Raw genomic sequence first — 22,207 nt, forward strand, 5'->3', positions numbered from 1 at the left:
ACCCTCTTTGCCTTGTGATAATTTGTGCTTAATGGGTTAGTTACATGTATAAGGATCTTTTTAGCACTAACCAGCAGAATCATCCTTGTGACCAGGTCCCTAAGGCACTGCCTATCTGGCAGCAAATGTTGGAAAGTGCACAAAACAGTGCTGGACTAGGGCATTTCTCTAGGTTCTCCCCTGGTATTGGTTATGATGTAATGTGGATACTTGTGCAACTATGGTATATAAGGGGACAGCTTCGTTCATTATGTTCACAGAGATCAAAGAAGACCAGAAAGACTTTGCCCAGGTGCTGATATGGAGCAGGTGTCATCAACAGGCAGACCTGTGCAGATCACTGTGACAGATGGATATGACTTGGTAAAGTTATTTTTGGGAATCCTGGAAGTCCTTTGTTTATTCATTCTCCTTGAACGTACTTTTGTCTTTGGGCTCAGGTCTCCCTGTCAGTCATCTAGTTGTGGCTTGGGGAAGATGTATTGGGAACATTAGCTGGAGGCATGGAGTTTTGCATTATTCTGTACCACCAAACCTCCTGGCTTTACATAGCAATGGCATTTCCTTCTCAGTGTTCCTTATTGTTAGTCTATAATCAGCAAGTCATATTAGTGTGTAAAATACCTGGCAATTTGAATACTAAATTTAATGAGGGTGAAACAGTTGGTTTTCATTTTCCTAGACAAGCAGTTCCTTTCTCCTGAAAAGGATCTGAATTCCTCCAGAACTTCTCGTGATTAATTTCATTTGATGAATTTAAATAATAAAACTACAATATGATATAACTATTAAAATTTACAAGAATAATGAAACGTCAAAATATTCATTCAGGGGCTTCTCTGGTGGCGCAGTAGTTGAGAGTCGGCCTGCCGATGCAGGGGACACGGGTTCGTGCCCCGGTCTGGGAAGATCCCACATGCCGCGGAGCAGCTGGGCCTGTGAGCCATGGCCGCTGAGCCTGCGTTTCCGGAGCCTGTGCTCCGCAACGGGAGAGGCCACAACAGTGAGAGGCCCTTGTACTGCAAAAAAAAAAAAAAATTCATTCAGTACTATGAAGTCAAAAAGCTTATTCCAAAACAGGATGTAATAAATGACCTCTACTTTCTTTTAAAGGGTGTATGTAAAAATGTATATATAAATTTGTGTGCATATATATATATATATATATATATATATATATATATACACACACACACACACACACACAGCAAAACACTAGGAAATATATTATTACAGGTAATTTGTTTTCCTATGTGCTTTCCTCACTTTTTCACATCTTCCACAATGTGCTTTTATAATCATATAAACACAATTACTGTTATTTTTCAAAGCTTCCAACTTAACGGCCTTTAAATAGAATGTTGCATTTAGCTACAACTAGATTTGTTTAATGACTTTCTACTTCCCCCATTTGTATTTGTAACATAGCTTGTTAGGAAAACGTGCAAAATGCTATATAAAGTCAAAATGGGTTGCCAGATATGTAGGAAAATTCTCTCTTTGAATATAATTGTAAAGTATTTTTCTGTCAACAGAAAGGTTTTAAAGGAGATACTCCAGTTACCTTTATCCGTGCAGAATTCAATCAGGTGGTTCTGGGAGACTCTGCAAAAATTGCTGTTTCTCCAGAAGGAACTGCAAAATACAACTTCACTTGCAGTTTTGAGTTCAATCCTGAAGGAGGAGTCACTTTACATGACCTCGCCCACAAACCTGTGTTCTGTAAGTCCTTGGGATTCTAAATGTTAATTATATGAGTAATCAGGATATTCTGAGGTATTTAGTAGCTGTTGTAGGGACAGATGAACACACGTTACCTTTTTAATCTGGGAATAACACAGTATACTTTGAGTCTCACCTGGTTCTGGCAGCTGTCACCATGACCTACTAATTTTAATCAGTTTGTATTGAAGACCTTTTGACACATAACTGAACTTTAAAAAAAATTTTTTTTAAATTTTCCAAATTGACTTTATTCTTTCCGGTAGCTGATAAAAACATACATATGATCAAAAAAAAGAATATTTATACAATTTTGAAGAACAATAAGCAATAACATGGAAGCAAACATACTCTTTTATGAAAAAAACAGCCCCCAGTTTGAAACAAGACCAATCATATATAGATAATTTGATCTATTCATGTGTACAACTCATTTTGATTTCCCTAAAAAATATTATTTAATAACTTTTTAGTAACTAATCAATTCTTATTAACAGTCAAACAAGTAAGAATGTAGATAATGCTCAATTCAATCCATGGGCGTAAATGAATAGACATAGCTGAAACTTGCAGCCTTTGTTTCCTAAGCTGATTTGTGAACTTTTCCTTTGTATTCCTATATTTAAGGTTGCCAGATTTAGGGGAAAAAAACAAAACAAACAAACAAAACAACCAAAAAACAAAATTTGGGACATACTTACACTAAAAAATTATTTGTTGTTTATCTGAACTTCAAATTTAATTTGGCATCTTGTATTTTACCTGGCAGCCCTAACTGTACTTCTGTATATTCACCAAACTGTATAGCAATTATTAATTTGCCTCCCTTGTTAGAGGAGACATTTTTTGAAATCAAGGCTGTATCTTATTTATTTCAGAATTTCTAGTGCTTAGAAATATCTGGGATAGAAGGGGGCTCAAAAAATGTTTGTTGAATGAATGAATGGATAGATGGATAGTTTCTGTATTCACACTTTTACAGTTTCTAACTACATAATATTATCTCTGAAATACTTTGTTCCTAAACCTGTATTCTAGGCTGTCTTTTTTGTTTGTTTTAACCCATACTCTTTTTTATTTTTTGGTAGTGTGGTTTTTAAAAATTTATTTATTTAATTTATTTTTTATTGAAGTATAGTTGATTTACAATGTTGTGCTAATTTCTGCTGTACAGCAAAGTGGCTCAGTTATACACATACATACATTCTTTTTTAATATTCTTTTCCATTACAGTTTATCCCAGGGGATTGGATATAGTCCCTGTGCTATACAGTAGAACCTTGTTGTTTATCCATTTTAAATCTGATAGTTTGCACCTACTAACCCTAAACTCCCAGTCCATCCCTGTCCCTCACCCCTCTTCCTTGGCAAGCACAAGTCTGTTCTCTACATCTGTGAATCTGTTTCTGTTTTGTAGATAGGTTCATTTGTGCCATATTTTATTTAGTTATTTTTGTTTTGTTTTGTCTTTTTATTATTAACATTAGTAACCTTGAGATATGTTTAAATTAGAATTGTCATTTTGAATGTTCACATTAAGATATACTTTACAGTACTTTGACTTATGAGGACTTTTTTTTAATTAAAAAAATTATTTTATTGGAGTATGGTTGGTTTACAATTTTGTGTTAGTTTCTGCTGTACAGCAAAGTGAGTCAGTTATACATATATATATATCTACTTTTTTTCTGCCATATTTTAGATTCTACATATAAGTGATATCATATGGTATTTGTCTTTCTCTTTCTGACTTACTTTACTTAGTATGATAATCTCTGGTTGCATCCATGTTGCTGCAAATGGCATTATTTCATTCTTTTTTATGTCTGAGAAGTATTCCATTGTATATATGTACCACATCTTCTTTATCCATTCATCTGTTGATGGACATTTAGGTTGTTTCCATGTCTTGGCTATTGTGAATAGTGCTGCTATTAACATAGGGGCTCATGTATCTTTTTGAATTATAGTTTTGTCCGGGTATATGCCCAGGAGTGGGATTGCTGGATCATATGGTAGTTCTATTTTTAGTTTTATGAGGAATCTCCATACTGTTTTCCATAGTGGCTGCACCAAGTTACATTCCCACCAACAGTTTGGGAGGGTTCCCTTTTCTCCACACCCTCTCCAGTATTTGTTATTTGTAGACTTTTGACAATGGCCATTTTGACTGGTGTGAGGTGGTACCTCATTGTAGTTTTGATTTGTATTTCTCTAATAATTAGTGATGTTGAGCATCTTTTCATGTGCCTACTGACCATCTGTATGTCTTTGGAGAAATGTTTATTAAGGTCTTCTGCCCATTTTTCTATTGGGTTGTTTGTTTTTTTGTTGTTCAGTTGTATGAGCTGTTTGTATATTTTGGAGATTAAGCCCTTGTTGGTTGCATCATTTGCAAATCTTTTCTCCCATTCTGTAGGTAGTCTTTTCTTCTTTTTTCTTTTTCTTTTGTTAATATTTATTTATTTATTTATTTATTTTATTTATTTATTTATTTTTGGCTGTGTTGGGTCTTTGTTGCTGCGCATGGGCTTTCTCTAGTTGTGGTGAGCGAGGGCTACTCTGTTGTGGTGCGCGGGCTTCTCATTGCTGTGGCTTCTCTTGTTGCAGAGTATGGGCTCTAGGTGCATGGGCTCAGTAGTTGTGGCTCATGGGCTCTAGAGCGCAGGCTCAGTAGTTGTGGCGCACAAGCTTGGTTGCTCCGCAGCATGTGGGATCTTCCCAGACCAGAGCTTGAACCCTTATCCGCTGCATTGGCAGGTGGATTCTTAACCACTGTGCCACCAGGGAAGTCCCAATATTTATTTATTTAACTTTTGGCTGTGTCGGGTCTTAGTTGCGGTACACAGGATCTCCGTTGCAGCATGTAGGCTCTTCCGTTGTGGTGCACGGGCTTCTCTCTAATTGTGGCTCGTGTGCTCAGTAGTTGCGACACACGGGCTTAGTTGCCCCACAGCATGTGGGATCTTAGTTCCCCAACCAGGGATTGAACCCACATCCCCTGCATTGGAAGGTGGATTCTTAATCACTGGACCACCAGGGAAGTCTCTCTCTTTTTTTTTTTTATGGTTTCCTTTGCTATGCAAAAGCTTGTAAGGGTGATTAGGTCCCATTTCTTTATTTTTGTTCTTATTTCTATTCCCTTGGGAGACTGACCAAAGAAAACATTGGTACAATTTATGTCAGAGAATGTTTTGCCTGTGCTTTCTTCTAGGAGTTTTATGGTGTCATGTCTTATGTTTAAGTCTTTAAGGCGTTTTGAATTTATTTTTGTGCTGCTGTGAGTATGTCTTATAACTTGATTGATTTACATGCAGCTGTCTTAACTTTCCCAGCACAACTTGCTGAAGAGACTGTCTTTTTCCCTTTGTATATTCTTGCCTCCTTTGTCGAAGATTAATTGACCATAGGTGTGTGGGTTTATTTCTGGGCTCTCTATTCTGTTCCATTGATGTGTATGTCTGTTTTTGTACCAATACTGTGCTGTTTTGGTTGCTGTAGCTTTGTGGTATTGTCTGAAGTCTGGTAGAGTTATGCCTCCTACTTTTTTTTTTCCTTAGGATTGCTTTGGCAATTCTGGATCTTTTATGGTTCCATAAAAATTTTTGGATCATTTGTTCTAGTTCTGTGAAAAATGTCATGGGTAATTTGATAGGGATTGCATTAAATCTGTAGATTGCTTTGGGTAGTATTGACATTTTAACTATTAATTCTTCCAGTCCAAGAGCATGGGATATCTATTTCTTTGAATCATCTTTAATTTCCTCTATTAATGTTTTATAGTTCTCAGCATATAAGTCTTTCACCTCTTTGGTCAGTTTATTCCTAGGTATTTTTTTTTTTTGGTGCGATTTTAAAAGGCTTTTTTTTTTTTCTTTTTTGGCCGCACAAAGCGGCTTGTGGGATTTTAGTTCCCCAACCATGGATGGATTGAAACCAGGCCCTCTGTAGTGAGAGCATGGAGTCCTAACCACTGGACCACCAGGGAATTCCCAAAGGTATTGTTTTTTTACATTCCCTTTCTGATATTTCATTGTTAGTGTAAAGAAATGCAGCCGATTTCTGAATGTTTATCTTGTATCTTGCTGCTTTTCTGAATTTATTAGATCTAGTATTTTTTGCGTGGAGTCCTTAGAGTTTTCTATATATAGTATCTATATATAGTATAGATATAGGGTTTTCTATATATAGTATCTATATATAGTATCATGTCATCTGCATATAGGGACAGTTTTACCTCTTCCCTTCCAATTTTTCTTGTCTGATTGCTGTGGCTAGGACTTCCAATACTATGTTGAATAGAAGTAGTAAGAGTGGGCATCCTTGTCTTGTTCCCAGTTTTAATGGAAAGTCTTTCAGCTTTTCACTGTTGAGTATTATATTGGCTGTGGGTTTGTCATAATGGCTTTTATGATGTTGAGATATATTCCCTGTATACCTACTTTGGTAAGAGTTTTTATCATGAATGGATTAGGTGCATATATGTTGACGAGTGTAAAATCCTCTTCTTGTATTCATCCTTTTACCATTATATAATGTCCTTCTTTATCTTTCTTTATGGCCTTTAAAATCTATTTTGTTTGATATGAATATTTTAGCTCCCGCTTTCTTGTAATTTCTGTTTGCTTGAAACATCTTTTTCCATCCCCTCACTTTCAATCTCTGTGTGTCCTTTGCCCTAAGGTGTGTCTCTTGTAGGCAGCATATTGTAGGCTCTTGTTTTTTTAATCCAGTCTGCCACTCTTTGTCTTTTGATTGGAGCATTCAGTCCATTGACATTTAAGGTAATTATTGATACATATGTATTTATTGCCATTAAAAAAAATAAATTTATTTATTTATTTTTGGCTGCATTGGGTCTTCGTTGCTGGGCACAGGCTTTCTCTAGTTGCAGCGAGTGGGGGCTACTCTGTTGCAGTGCGCAGGCTTCTCATGGCGGTGCCTTCTCTTGTTGCAGAGCACAGGCTCTAGGTGTGCAGGCTTCAGTAGTGGTGGCATGTGGGCTCAGTAGTTGTGGCTTAAAGGCTTTAGAACACAGGCTTAGCTGTTGTGGCGCATGGGCTTAGTTGCTCCGCGGCATGTGGGATCTTCCTGACCAGGGCTCGAACCCATGTCCCCTGCATTGGCATGCGGATTCTTAACCACTGTGCCACCAGGGAAGTCCTTTATTGCCATTTTAAACCTTGTTTTCCAGTTGATTCTATGTTTCTTTTTTGTTCCTTTCTTTTTCTTTTTGTTTTTCTTTTTGTGGTTTGATGATTTCCTTTTATTTTATGCTTGTGTTCTCTTCTTTTTGGGTTTAGTAATCTATTGTATATTTTTGATTTGTGGTTGCCCTGTTTTTCAAGTATGGTAACCTCTTCCTATATTTGCTTGCTTTAGACTGATAGTCATATAGGTTCAAACACATTCTAAAAAAAAAGAATCTACATTTTCTTACCCTCCTTTCCCACGTTTTAGGATTTTGATGTCCTTTTTTACATCTTCATGTTTATCCTTTTTCTGTTCCTTGTGTTTATCATCACTTTCACAAATAGGTTTTTTTTTTCTTTTTGATCTGTATACTGACTAATTTAAGTGATTTACTTTTCAACTGTAAACTGTGATTTCCTCCTTCCTATATCTTCTTGTTTCTTTTCTATTTAGAGAAGACCTTTCAATATTTCTTTTAGGATAGGTTTAGTATTGCTGTATTCTTTTAGTTTTTGCTTGTCTGAGAAATTCTTTATTTCCCCTCCTATTCTGAATGATAATCTTGCTCGGTAGAGTATTCTGGGTTGCAGATTTTTCCCTTTCAAAACTTTGAATATATTTTGCCACTCTCTTCTGACCTGCAGCGTTTCTGTAGAGAAATCAGCTGATAGCCTTATGGGAGTTCCCTTGTAATTAACTATTTGTTTTTCTCTTGCTGCCTTTAGAATGCTTCTTTATCTTTAACTTTTGCCATTTTTATTAGACTATGTCTTGGTGTAGGTCGGTTTGGGTTCATCTTGTTTCGGACCCTCTGCGCTTCTTGTACCTAGATATCTGTTTCCTTCTTTAGATTTGGGATTTTTTCAGCCATAATTTCTTCAAATACATTTTCAATACCCTTTTCTCTTTCTTCTCCTTCTGGAATACCTATTATGCATAGATAGGCATTCTTTATATTATCCCATAGGTCTCTTATATTGCTTCCTTTTTTTTTTTTTTTCATTTGGTTTTCTCTCTGCTGTTTTGATTGGGTAATTTCCATTATTCTATCTTCCAGATCCCTTATTCTTTCTTCTGCATTATTCATTCTGCTATTCATTGCCTTTAGCTCAGCTTTTGTCTTGGCAAATGAATTTTCTAATATTTCTTGGCTCCTCCTCGTAGTTTCTAGTTCCTTTTTATCGTAATCTGCATTTCTGCCAATAGCCTTTCTTAATACTTTCAGTATTTTCATTACCTTTTTGAACTCGGTGTCTATTAGACTGAAGAGGTCTGTTTCCTTGTTTGTTCCTTCTGGGGAATTCTCTTGGTCTTTTAACTGGGAGTCAAAGAAGCAGTTTAACTGCTTCTTCATTTTGCTTATATTTCTCTTACTCTGTGAGTTTAGGAGAAATGGTTATCTACTCTCGTCTTGGAGGGCTATTTATATGTGGGAAGGTCCCTGCTTAGCTTGTGTAGGTTAAATATATTTTTGGCGCGAGGGCTGTTTTTGGTTTGGATGCTTGCTGTCTCTTTCCACAGTTTGTGCTGACCGTTATCCCCTTGATAGTGGGTGTGCGGGTGCGCAGCCCGAGCACACTCCCAGGAAGGCAGCGGTTGATGCCCAGTTGTGGGACCCTTGGTAGTGGCAGCAGTCTGCGCCCACCTCTGGAGTCCGAGATGGCAGTGGCGGCTCATACCTGCCCCTGGAGCTCAGGTAGGCAGTGCCCTGCCACCTGAGAGTGTGTGTGAAGAAAGAAACTCCTATGGAGGTCCCGCCTCTCTCTTCTCGCACCCCCAACAATGGCGTCTTGCCTCTCTCGTGGGCCCAGGCTTCTTCCTGTACTCCCTTGATTGAGGGACAGCACACCCTAGCCCCCTCAGGCTGTCTGCACGCAGCTAACCCCAGTCCTCTCCCCTGGTCTGACCTCCAAAGCCTGAGCCTCAGCACCCAGCCCCGCTCACCTCAGTGGACAAGCGTATCAGGCTGGCGAGTGCCGGGTGGTGACACCAACCATCTGTGCAGGTTTCTCTCTGCTTTGCCCTCTGCAAATCGGTTGCTGCACTCTCCTCTGAGGCTCTAAAGCTCCCCCTCTGTTCTGGCTGATCTCCCCGCCAGTGAGGTGACTTCCCAGTGTGTGGAAACTTTTCCTCTTTCACAGCTCCCTCCTGGGGGCGCTGGTCCCATCCTGATTCCTTTCTCTCTTTTTTTTCTCTTTTCTTTTGTTCTCCAAGCTATGTGGAGATTTTCTTGCCCTTTTGGAAGTCTGAGGTCTTCTGTCAGCATTCAGTAGATGTTCTGTGAGAATCATTTCACATGTAGATGTATTTTTGATGTATTTGTGGCAGAAGGTGAGCTCCCCATCCTATTCCTCTGCAATCTTGATCTGATTGATGACCCATACTTGTTATTTTTTGTTTTTGTTATTTTTTAGTGGCACATCTCCTAAGGTGCCTGCGAAAACCCACAGATTCCAAGATCCCAAACCCGGAGAGGTGGACCTGAGAATCTATACAGTATTCTAGAGCAACGCTTTCCAGACCTTTCTTTCCATAACAGTCACCTGAGAGAAAGTAATCTGGGAGAAAGTAATCTTCAGGGTCCCACCCCATACAACTAAATTCACAATTGCCATGGGAAGAGCCTATGTAGCTGTACCTTGGGAAAAAAATGTCTCAGGTGATTACTGGGAAACACTGTTCAAGAACAGTGATTCCTAGCTCTGGCATAGGTGGGAATCAGTCAACCACGGAGGCATCCATCTGACGTGCACTCTTTTATCCCACTCACTCTCTTCTACTTCTTTCTTCTTTCCTCTGTGCTTCTCTGTCACCCCAAGTAAGAGTTGTTTCTCAATTGCCTTCTTCCCTAGCATGCTGGATGGGAAAGGCAACACTGAACCATTATTTTAAGCATGTCACTGAACTTGTGAGAAAGAAATGGTAGTTCCTTTGTTCCAGAAACAAAACAGAAACTGAAACCTGGAACTCTTGAACAGCTGCCATTGGTGTGTGGTGTTGTGGGGGGAGAGGGCAGTATTCTAAAACCCCGGGGCTTGGATTTTAATGCTCTTACAGAGACAGAGACTTGGGCTGCTGTAGATGGGAAGTTGAGAGTGAGACCACCTACCTTGTCGTAAGCCGAGACTCTCAAAAAGATTGGACTAGAAAAAAAGTTCACTCACCATCATATCTGTCTAGGTGCTGGGTAGACAAAAAATTTTCCCTAAGAATTAGTAATCATAGAGTTATGTTGATCATTAAATAATATGTATTTTCTTAAAACATGCAAGGAACATTTGTATAATAAAAGCTGGCCACTTACCAGGCCACAAAGCAAGTCCTGCCACATACCAAAGAATCAGACAAAGCTTTCTGACCAAAATACAACGGTCAAAAAAATAAGAAATAACAAAAATATAGCAAAAATTATGAATAATTCATGAGACAAAGAAGAAATCATAATAAAAACTGCAAAGCAGTTAGAATCAAGTCAACAGTAAAACACCAAATACCAAAACTGTGGGATATAGCTGACATAGTGCTTAGAGATACATTTATAATCTTAAGTACAGTCATTAGAAATCAAGAAGAATTTTTTTTTTTTTTGCTGTACGCGGGCCTCTCACTGTTGTGACCTCTCCCATTGCTGAGCACAGGCTCCAGACGTGCAGGCTCAGTGGCCATGGCTCACGGGTCTAGCTGCTCCGGGGCATGTGGGATCTTCCCAGACCAGGGCACGAACCCATGTCCCCTGCATTGGCAGGCAGACTCTCAACCACTGCACCACCAGGGAAGCCCATCAAGAAGAATTTTAAACAGAACTCTGCCTCCAAGACGATGGACTAGATATACTTTCCTCTCTTCCTCTCAGAACTATAAACCCTGGACATTATTTATATAACAGACTCTGAAAGGTAGAGAGAAGAAAGAAATGAGACTTGAGGAAAGACAGTATGAGTTCCTTGGGTTTTCTTTTTGCCTCATCTATCCCAAACTGTATGCTGAAGAAGCCAGCAACCTGGAAACAAAAATGGGTACAGATCAAACCAACCAACCAACAACAAAAGTCTGCTCTCTCTAATCAAAAGACCAGGAAAGGGGGCAGCCTAGCATGACAGAAAACATTTAGACAGAAACTGCTCTACTCCAGTCAAATGCCCAGAAAAAAAAACTATGGCCCTACCCACACCCAAGCCAAGTGGGGAACCTAGGCTTACACATGCACAAAGCTGAAATAACATGCCTCAACACCCTACTTGAGTGGTGTCAGAGAAGACCAAGTAGGAAGCCAGGACTTTTGTGCTCTATGGTAATGACCCCCCTCTCTCAACATGTGTTTTTTGTTTTTTGTTTTTTTCCCTTTGGCCATGCCACGCAACTTGTGGGATCTTAGTTCCCTGACCGGGGATTGAACCTGTGCCCAGGCAGTGAAAGCACCAAGTCCTAACCACTGGACTGCCAAGGAATTCCCTCAACATGTGGTTTTAATGGAGACCACATGGGGAGCCAGGGCTTCTGCCCCAATCTGGCAGTAACGAGGTGCTCCTCCACTCCCCACTGCCGTGTGTCAAATGGGGTCTAGTGTAAAATCAAAACTCACCATCACCTAGTGGTAATGCATCTACACCCACTGTAGTATCAGTAGAGAACAAGTAAGGAATCAGAACCCCCATTTCCCCTCAGAAGTATGGAGGAGCTGCCCCACTCAGGTATTAATGGAGATTGAGTGGGGAACCTAGACTTCTGTCTCCACCTGAAAATAATGAGGCATTGCCTCTCCCCTTCCTGTGTAGGAGCGGTATCAAAAAATGCCAGCAAAAAAGAAGGTTTAAGTATGATTCAGAGTTTCATAGCATAATATAAAAATTTCAGGTTTCATTTGAAAATCACTCATTATACTAAGAACTGGAATATCTCAAACGGAATTAAACAAATAATCAGTAGATGGTAACACCAAGATGATAGATATGTTAGAATTATTAGACAAAGATTTTAAAGAAGCCATGATAAAAATGCTTCAGTGAGCAATTGTAAACATGTTGGAAACAAATGAAAAAACAATAGATAGACTCATAGGGGAAATAGAAAGTCTCAGTAAGAAATAGAAGATATAAAGAAGAATCTAGTAGAAATTTTAGAACTGAAAAATACATTAACTGCTATGAAAAGCTCAGTGAATGGGCTCAACAGCAGAATGGAGGAAAAAGAGGAAAGGATTAGTGAACTGGAAGATAGAACAATAGAAATTACTCAATCTGAGTAATGTAGAAGAAATAGACTAAAAGAATATGAACAGAACTTCAGGGTCCTGTGGGACTATGCCAAAAGATTTAACAGTGTTATTGGAGTATCAGAAGGAGAGAAGAAAGAGAGTGAGGCTGGAAAAGTATTCAGAGGAGTTAAGCCTGAAAACTCCCCAAATTTGGCTAGAGACATAAACCTACAGATTCAGGAAGCTGAGCAAAGTCCCAACAGGATAAACCCAAAAGAAATCTGTACTAAGGAACACCATAGTAAAACTTCTGAAAACTGAAGACACAGAAAAAAAAAATTGAAAGCAGGGGAAAACAACTACAATGGTATCAGTTTCTCATCAGAAAACATGGAAGCCCAAAGGAAATGGAACAATATTTACAAAGTGGTAAAAGAACTGCTCACCTAGAATCAAATACCTAAATAAAAGATATGAAGTGGAAATCAAGATATTCTCAAATGAAAGAAAACTAAGAATTTGTCACCAGAAGACCTACCCTAAAAGAATGGTTGAAGGAAGTTCTCTGAACAGAAAGGGAATGATAAAAGAAAGAACCTAGAAACATCAGGAAAGAAGAAAGAATATGGTAAGCAAAAATTTGGACAGATAAAATAAGCTTTCCTTCTCCTTGAGTTTTCTAAATTGTGTTTGACACTTGAAACAAAGTATAACACTATCTGATGTGGTTCTGTATATTGAGAAAGTATTTTTGGCATTTATAAACAGGGAGGGCAAGGAGACATAAAGGGAGATAAGGTTTCTATACTTCATTTAAACTAGTGAAATGATGACATCAGTAGATTGTAATAAATAGTATATATATAATGCAATACCTATAGCAATGACTAAAACATCTATACAAAGAGATATATTCAAACGTATTATAGATAAATAAAAATGGAATTCTAAAGAATGCTCAGGTAATCCAGAGAAAGGCTGAGAAAAGAAAAAGAGAAATGAAAAAGAGGGGCAAACAAAACCCAGCAGACTTAAGCCCTAATATATTAATAATTACATTAAATATATCAAGACACAGAGATTACAAATTTGATAAAGAAATACACTATATACAAGAAACTCAAAATATAACCATATGGTAAGGTAAAAAGTAAAAGAATAGAGAAAGATATATCTACATAAATATAAAACTACAAAACATTGCTGAAGGAAATTAAAGATGACACAGATAAATTGAAACATATCACATGTTCATGGTTCAGAAGATTTAATATTGTTAAAATGTTAGTACTTCTCCAAGTGATCTGCAGATTCAGTGCAATCCCTATAAAAATTCCAAAGACATTTTTTTGCAGAAATAAAAAAACCTTTCTATAATTCGTGTGAAATCTTAAGAGACCCCAAATATCCAAAACAGTCTTAAAAAAGAACAAAGTTGGGGGTCTCATACTTTGTTTTCAAAACCTACTACAAAGCTACAGTAATCAAAACAGGGTGATATTGACAGAAACAGAGACATACAGAACAGTGGAATAGAATAGAGAGCTGAGGAATAAACCCTAACATATATGGTCAAATGATTTTTGACAAGGATGCCAAGACCATTCAATAGGGAGGGTAAGTCTTTTCAACTAGTAGTGCTAGGAAAACTGGATATCCACATGCAAAAGAATGAAGTTGGACTCTTACCTAACACCACATTCAAAACTTAATGCAAAAATGGATCAAGGACCTAAATGTAAGTTCTAAAACAATAAAGCACTTAGAAAAAAACATAGGTCAAAACTTCATCATATTAGATTTCTCAGTGACTCTTGGATAGGATAGCAAAGGCACAGGTAACAAAAGAAAAAAATGGACAAATTGAACTTCATCAAAATTTAAAACTTTGGGGCATCCAAAGACACTATCCATAGAGTAAAAAGCAACCCACAGAATGTGAGAAAATATTTACAAATCATATATCTGATAGGGGGTTAATATCCAGACTACATAGAGAACTCCTAAAATTCAATACCAAAAATACCCCAAACAACCTAATTCAAAAATGGGAAAAGGATTTGAATAGACTTTTTTCCAAAGATGATCTACAAATGGCCAGTAAACACATGAAAAAATAGTCAACATCACTACTTAGGGAAATGCTAACCAAAAATACGAGATACAATCTCATACCCATTAAGATGACTTCTGTCAAAGAGACAGAAAACAAGTGTTGGCAAGGATGTAGACACATCAGAACCATTGTGTACTTTTGGTGGGACTGTAAAATGGTATGGTTACTGTAGGAACTGGTGGTTCCTCAAAAAATTAAGAATAGAATGACCGTATGATCCAACGATTTCACTTCTGGCAATATATACAAAAGAATTGAAAGGGTCTCAAAGAGATATATGTACACTTATGTTCATAGGAGCATTATTCACAAAAGGTAAAATGTGGAAGCAGTCCACGTGTCCATTTGACAGACAGATGAATGGATAAGCAAAATGTGGTATATACGTACAGTAGAATATTGTTCAGCCATAAAAGGAAGGAAAGTGTGACATATGCTATACCATGGATGAACTTTGAGAACATTATGTTAAGTGAAATAAGCCAGTCATGAAAAGACAAGTACTGTATGATTTCACTTATATGAGGTACCTAGAGTAGTCAAATGCATAGGGAGAGAAAGTATCCTGGTGATTTCCAGGGGGAGGGGAAAATGGGGAGTTATTATTGAACAGGTATAACGTTTCTATTTTAGAAGGTGAAAAGAGTTATGGAGATGGATAGCTGTGATGGTGGCACAAAAATGTGAATATACTTAATACCACTGGACTGATACTTAAAAATGGTTAGGATGATCAACTTTATGTAATGTGTATTTTAAAACAATTTTAAAAAGACATAAAAAAGAATATTCTGCCATTACTCATGAAAACTTTGATAAAATGGACAACTTAGAAAACCTAAAGAAATGGAAGACACATCAATAGAGTGAAGGAGACTTAAGAGACACCAGCTAATCACAATGTGTGGACCTTATTTGGATCCTGATTCAAGCATTCAAAGAAAATGCTGTTGAGAGGTATGAGGTGGAACAAAAGGAAAGGCATACCATGTTAAACAGGAATGCTCAACATAACAAAGATGTCATTCTCCCTCAGTTTATAAGTTTAACATGATCTCTATAAATCTGCCAACATTATTTTTTTAATTATAGAATGCTTACCAGAAAAGTTTTTTTTTAATTTATATTTTATTTATTTATTTTGGGCTGCATTGGGTTCTCATTGCTGCACATGGGCTTTCTCTAGTTGCTGTGAGCGGGGGCTGCTCTTTGCTGCGGTGCGCGTCCTTCTCATTGCAGTGGCTTCTCTTGTTGTGGGACACAGGCTCTAGGCAAATGGGTTTCAGTAGTTGTGGCACACGGGCTCTAGAGCGCAGGCTCAGTAGTTGTGGCACACGGGCTTCGTTGCTCCGTGGCATGTGGTATCTTCCCAGACCAGGGATCGAACCCATGTCCCCTGCATTGGCAGGAGGATTCTTAACCACTGCACCACCAGGGAAGTCCCCAGAAAAAAGTTTTTAAAGTAAGAATAATCAGGAATTTCTGAAAAAGTTAATGAGGGATTATTAATCCTACATGACAGTAAAACATAGTGTAAGACCATAATAAAACAATGAGGTGTTTGTGCATACAGAGACTTACAGATTATTAGGACAGACTAGCAGGTCCAGAGATCATCACCAGTACTTCTGGTAAGTTAGCATCTGATTAAGATGACATTTCACATCAGTAGGGAAAAAGATGGTCTATGTAATCAATGGCGTAAGGACACCTGGGTAGCTCTCTGGAAAAAGATGTAACTAATATCTCAGAATTACACCAAAATAAATTCTAGGTGGATAAAAATGTGTACAAAGTTAAACCATGTAAGTATGTACCATAAGAAATCATGGAATTAAAACAAATAAACATAGGGACTGGGGACTTCCCTGGTGGTCCAGTGGTTAAGAATCCTTCCAATGCAGGGGACATGGGTTCAATCCCTGGTTGGGAACTAAGATCCCACATGCCACGGGGCAGCTAAGCCCGTGGACTGCAACAACTGAGTCCACACACTCTAGAGACCATGTGCCACAGCTAGAGAGAAGCCCCCACGCCACAACGAAGATATTGCGTGCCGCAACGAAGACCCAATGCCTCCAAATAAATAAATAAATAAATATTTTTTCAAAAAAGGACTTTCAGGTTCCTTCTTTATTTTATTTTATTTTTAAAATTTATTTATTTATTTTTGGCTGCGCTAAGTCTTCATTGCTGCACGTGGGCTTTCTCTAGTTGTGACGAGTGGAGGCTACTCTTAGTTGTGGTGCACGGGCTTTGTGTTGTGGTGGCTTCTCTTGTTGGAGAGCACAGGCTCTAGGCTCTCAGGCTTCAGTAGTTGTGTCATGTGGGCTCAGTTGTGGCTCACAGGCTCTAGAGTGCAGGCTCAGTGGTTGTGGCACATGGGCTTAGTTGCTCCGCGGCGTATGGGATCTTCCTGGACCAGAGCTCGAACCCGTGTCCCCTGCATTGGCATGCAGATTCTTAACCACTGTGCCACCAGGGAAGTCCCAGATGGTGATTTTTAGTCTTTCCTAAAATTGATTGAGGGAGTCATGACCAGTAATTTCTTATACATGAAATGGAATAGAAAGTACCTAAGGATTTTGAGCTAAGGATGAATATTACATGAAACTTTGTTATAATCATATGTATCAGTAAGTTTATACATATGTGTGTACATGATTATGATGTAAAAATCCTTTTAAAAAATAATCTGCGTGCAAAAAGATTAATAAGTCACTGAGGAGGTCCTGTATCTTCCACTGGAAGTCACTAATAATGGTGCCTTCTCGAGTTTCAAGTTCATTTCTCTTAACTTGAATTTCTCTGACAATGTTTTTGTTGCACCTTGGTTATCTGATGTGTGAGCTAGACATGTTCTCATTTTCTTTGTTTTGATTTTTCTAGTAACGATGACTGAAGTTTTACCAAAGGAAAAGAAACAGAAAGAGGAGAAGACCATGATTCTTGGTCAAGCCGTGGTGGACCTTCTTCCTTTACTGGAAGGTCAGATGTATGATTTGCTCAAAAGCAGAAATAACAAAGCTCATAAAACTTAGTTCCAGAGAAGGGCAAAAATCAGCCTTAGTGAGTTTGAGGGATTCACTGAAAGATGAGCACAGTTATTTCTGCCTAACCCTTCCTTCTTTGGCTTGACTTGGCCTTCTTTTCACAGGAGAGAGTTTGTTTGAAACGATGGTCCCATTGCACCCTGTGCCAGGCTCGCCCTTGGAACCTCTTCGATCAGGTGTTAAGGTAATCAGAGTTTTAACTCTTAACATATCAGCCTGATATTCAGTCAACCCTGTCTGCTCTTAAGGTTAAATTTAGTTGAGTCCAATTCATCAGGCACCTTCTTTTCACAAGCACACATAGTGCTAGGTTCTGGGAAACAAAGATGAATAAGGCAGACTCCTACTTTAGGAGTTCATAATCTACACATCAGAGGTTATGACCAGTGTGATTAAATGGTGGGTTGGAGCATATGGACACAGAGTAGGTATCTGTTACTTTGCCCAGGGGTAGATGCAGGGAAGGCTTAACCATGGAAATGCCTCTTTAACTATGACCTGTTGAATTAAATTAAATAGTATATGAATGCATCTAACACACTTTCTGGCATGGTAGCCTGCTTCTGGTCATTGGAGGAGGGAAAGCATGAATTGGTAGGCTGTGTTACTGGTTTGTGTTCTGGACTTTGTTTCCCAGTTCCTCCTGGGATCAGTAGCTTCTTGGGGCACTGCTTTTGCCACTCTTGTGCAAGTACACTCATTCTCAGCAGATACCACAGCTGTCTTCAGTTTTGCACAAGTAAGGCCCAACTGCCCCAACTATTCTGAATGCAGTTCCTCACTTAACCGTTGATGTAAGCCCCTTCCTGATTCTTGTTGATTCTGACCTTCGAGCTGCCACAGTCCACTCCTACATCTGCTGTGATTCTCTCCTTCTTTTATTTTAGGATGTGATTGGTTTCTTCTAGGTGCTTTTGGTAGATCTGATTTAATTTGCTTTCTGTCTTTCAATGATTCCTAAAAATGTGTGGTCCAGTGTTGGCATTTCTTGGTTTCCAGGGCTATTGTAGCATTATTGTTTTATTGGATATAAAGATAATCATTTAATATCCTTCTGTCATTCCATGTGATTTGTGCTGGAAAGAGGTAGATATCTGGGCTCAATCTGCCTTCCTTGGTCCAGTGTCCCAGTCTATGTACTGTTGATTTCCCTTAGATCTTATAGAAGAAGAGAAGGGAAGGGCTCTAGCTTAGGGATAAGGTTCTCTTCTTGGCTTATCTCTAACTCATGGGACCTAAAAAATGCTATTTGAATCCTCTGTATGGAAATAATTAAACCTGACCTTCTTACCTTGAGCAATGATGTGAGGTTCAAATGAGATTATGTGAAAAAAGGGAGGCCTCTGGCATTTTCAAATGTCTGCGTAATTTTATTCTTTTACAGCAGTGCAGTCTTGAAGTTAAAGTATTTGTGGCGGAGCCCTTATTGACCGCAGCCCAGATCTCAGGAGGCAATCTCCTGAAGGTCACATTGGAGGCTGCCTACTCTGTGCCTGAATCCTTCATTCCAATGGGGCTGCTGCAGAACTTCATGGTTGGTCTGCAAGTTCCATCAGCTGGAGAGGTAAAGACTTACAGCAAGATATTTATAGAGATTTAAACACTCATATGGTCATCTCTTCCTCACCTTCTAAGATTTCATTCAAAGCAGGCTCTGTTAATGGCTGAGATTTATTTTAGCCTCAAAAAAATAAAGTTTATTTCTGTTTAATACATGCATGTTAATATTTATAGTTTACATGTTATATACATGTGTATATATATACTACATATAATTTATATCAATAAATACATATTTATGATGGAAAATATATAAAACATTTAAAATCTGACAATTTTTGGATGTAGTATTTCTTTTTTTTTTTGCGGTACGCCGGCCTCTCACTGTTGTGGCCCCTCCCATTGCGGAGCACAGGCTCCAGATGCGCAGCCCCAGCGGCCACGGCTCACGGGCCCAGCCGCTCCACGGCACGTGGGATCTTCCCGGACTGGGACACGAACCTGTGTCTCCTGCATCGGCAGGCGGACTCTCAACCACTGCACCACCAGGGAAGCCCTGGATGTAGTATTTCTACACAGATTACTTTTATGCGTATATTTTGTAGATTTTATATAATGTACTTTATTATACAAAACTTTCTTTTAATTCCAGGTTATTTTCTTAGTCCAGATTTCTATAGAATGCTTATGTATGGGTCTTTTGAGGCTCTTGAGATTTCCAAATTGCTTGCTAAAAAAATGTAATTAGTTAATACTCTTACCTGCTTTATTGCCATTTTACATTTTTCGTATAGAAATCGCCAATTCTCCTTCACCATTTAACATTCCCACCTGCAGTGCACAAGGGTTCCAATTTCTCCACATTTACCAACACTTGTTATTTTCTGTTTTTTGATAATAGCTATCCTAATAGATGTGAAGTAGCATCTCCTTGTGTTTTTGATTTGCATTCCCCTAGTGACTAATGATGTTGAGCATCTTTTCATGTGCTTATTGGCCATTTGTATATCTTCTTTGGGGAAATGTCTATTAAAGTCCTTCGCTCATTTCTGAATTGGGTTGTTTGTCATTTTGTTGTTGGAGTTTAAGGACTTCTCTATATATTTTAGCTATTACTCCCTTATTAGATATGTGATTTGCAAATATTTTCTCCCATTCTATTGGTTGCCGTTTTTACTCTGGTTAGTGTCTTTTTCTGTGTGTGTGTGGTACGCGGGCCTCTCACTGTTGTGGCCTCTCCCGTTGTGGAGCACAGGCTCCGGACGCGCAGGCTCAGAGGCCATGGCGCACAGGCCCAGCTACTCCGCGGCATGTGGGATCTTCCCGGACCGGGGCACGAACCCGTGTCCCCTGCATCGGCAGGTGGACTCTCAACCACTGCGCCACCAGGGAAGCCCAAGGTTAGTGTCTTTTTAAAAATAATTTATTTATTTATTTATTTGGCCGTGCCACATCTTAGTTGCGGCATATAAATTCTTCGTTAGGTTGCCGCATGTGAGATCTTTTAGTTGTGGCATGTGGGATCTATAGTTGCAGCATGCGGAATCTAGTTCCCTGACCAGGGATCGAATCCCGGCCCCCTGCATTGGGAGCATGGAGTCTTAGCCACTGGACCACTAGGGAAGTCCCTGGTTAGTGTCTTTTGATACCCCAAAATTTTAAATTCTGATGAAGTTCAATTTGTCCATTTTTTTCTTTTGTTGTTGTAACCAAGAAATCATTGCCAAATCTGATGTCACAAGGCTTTTCCCCCTGTGTTGGTAAGAGTTTATAGTTTTAGCTCTTATGTTTAGGCCTTTGATCCATTTTAAGTTAATTTTTGTATATGGTGTTAGGTAAGAACCAACTTCATTCTTTTGCACGTGAATAACTAGCACCTGCTTAGCACCATTTGTTGGAAAGACTGTCCTGTCCCTATTGAATGGTCTTTTTTTTAAAATAAATTTATTTATTTTATTTATTTATTTTTGGCTGCATTGGGTCTTTGTTGCTGCACGTGGGCTTTCTCTAGTTGGAGTGAATGGGGGCTACTGTTCATTGCGGTGAGCGAGCTTCTCATTGTGGTGGCTTCTCTTGTTGCGAGCATGGGCTCTAGGTGTGCAGGCTTCAGTATTGTGGCATGTGGGCACAGTAGTTGTGGCACGTGGACTCAGTAGTTGTGGCACGTGGGCTCAGTAGTTGTGGCTTATGGTCTCTAGAGCTCAGGCTCAGTAGTTGTGGCACACGGGCTTAGTTGCTCTGCGGCATGTGGGATCTTCCCAGACCAGGGCTCTAACTTGTGTCCCCTGCATCGGCAGGCAGATTATTAACTGCTGCACCACCAGGGAAGCCCTGAGTAGTCTCTGCATCCTTAATTTTGACAATTTTTGCTGGCATTGGTTTTTTTTTTTTTTTTTTTTTTTGAGGAGCAAATTTTCAAAGATTCTTACTCTGCTATTCTAGAAATGCCCCTCCTTCACAGAAGTTTTAAAACTTAACCCAAAGAACTAGAATAGTTGAGTTACAGGTTATGCCAATTTTACTTTTTATAAGAGACTACAAAATTGCTTTCCATAGTTGTACAAATTTACACTTCCATCAACTATGTATAAGAATACCATTCTCTTCACAATGCTGTCAACACAATATTTTCAGACTTTGACTTTGCCAATCTACAGTTTAAAATGGTATCTCATTGTTTTAATGTGCATTTCATTTATTATTAATGATTTTTAGCATGTAAAATTTTGAATTTCCCTTTCTATAAATTGTCTGTTTATAACTTTATCAATTTTCTATTGCAAGTATATTTTAGATAAGTTACAGATATGAAAATGCCTATATTTTTAGCCCTTTGTCAGATTTGTTTTTTAAAAGATAATTTTTAAAAAGGTACATCATGACTCTCATATAAATATAAAATGACATAAAGGGTTTAAACCAGTTCAGAGGAGAATCTGGGGACTTCCCTGGTGGTCCAGTGGCTAAGACTCTGTGCTCCCAGTGCAGGGGACCCAGATTCTATTCCTGGTCAGGAAAGTAGATCCCACATGTGGCAACTAAGAGTTTTCATGCCACAACTAAAGATCCCACATGCCACAATGAAGATCCCACATGCTGCAACTAAGACCCAGCCCAGCCAAATAAAGAAATATTTTAAAAAAAGGAGAATCTGAACAAATGACCCATATATACAAGCAACTAGGAATCTTGAAATATATTTGCTAATAATTTAAAACTTATCAGCCATAGTGCAATGATTAATTATATCTCCACTGGACAAAATACATGTCCAGGGGCTTCCCTGGTGGCGCAGTGGTTGAGAGTCCGCCTGCTGTTGCAGGGGACACAGGTTCGTGCCCCGGTCCGGGAAGATCCCACATGCCGTGGAGTGGCTGGGCCCGTGAGCCTTGGCCGCTGAGCCTGCGCGTCCAGAGCCTGTGCTCCGCA

General features: G+C 38.9%; 1 protein-coding gene across 2 annotated transcripts in view; it reads left to right on the plus strand.

Annotated features, from left to right (window-relative positions):
• Nucleotides 1-247: 247 nt before the first annotated feature.
• The window catches only part of CFAP70 (cilia and flagella associated protein 70), an 85,980-nt gene continuing 64,020 nt past the window's right edge, over nucleotides 248-22,207 (plus strand). The window contains exons 1-5 of one of the 2 annotated variants that reach the window (XM_007454658.1): nucleotides 248-363; nucleotides 1,536-1,722; nucleotides 17,115-17,213; nucleotides 17,383-17,462; nucleotides 18,663-18,842. In XM_007454658.1, the coding sequence (XP_007454720.1) occupies nucleotides 301-363; nucleotides 1,536-1,722; nucleotides 17,115-17,213; nucleotides 17,383-17,462; nucleotides 18,663-18,842 (609 nt within the window). In that variant the 5' untranslated portion in view covers nucleotides 248-300. The remainder of the gene's footprint in view (nucleotides 364-1,535; nucleotides 1,723-17,114; nucleotides 17,214-17,382; nucleotides 17,463-18,662; nucleotides 18,843-22,207) is intronic. The other variant, XM_007454659.1, reaches the window with a different exon arrangement.

The sequence above is a fragment of the Lipotes vexillifer genome, unplaced genomic scaffold (genome assembly GCF_000442215.2).
Source record: "Lipotes vexillifer unplaced genomic scaffold, Lipotes_vexillifer_v1.1 scaffold205, whole genome shotgun sequence".
Classification (NCBI taxonomy): Eukaryota; Metazoa; Chordata; class Mammalia; order Artiodactyla; family Lipotidae; genus Lipotes; species Lipotes vexillifer.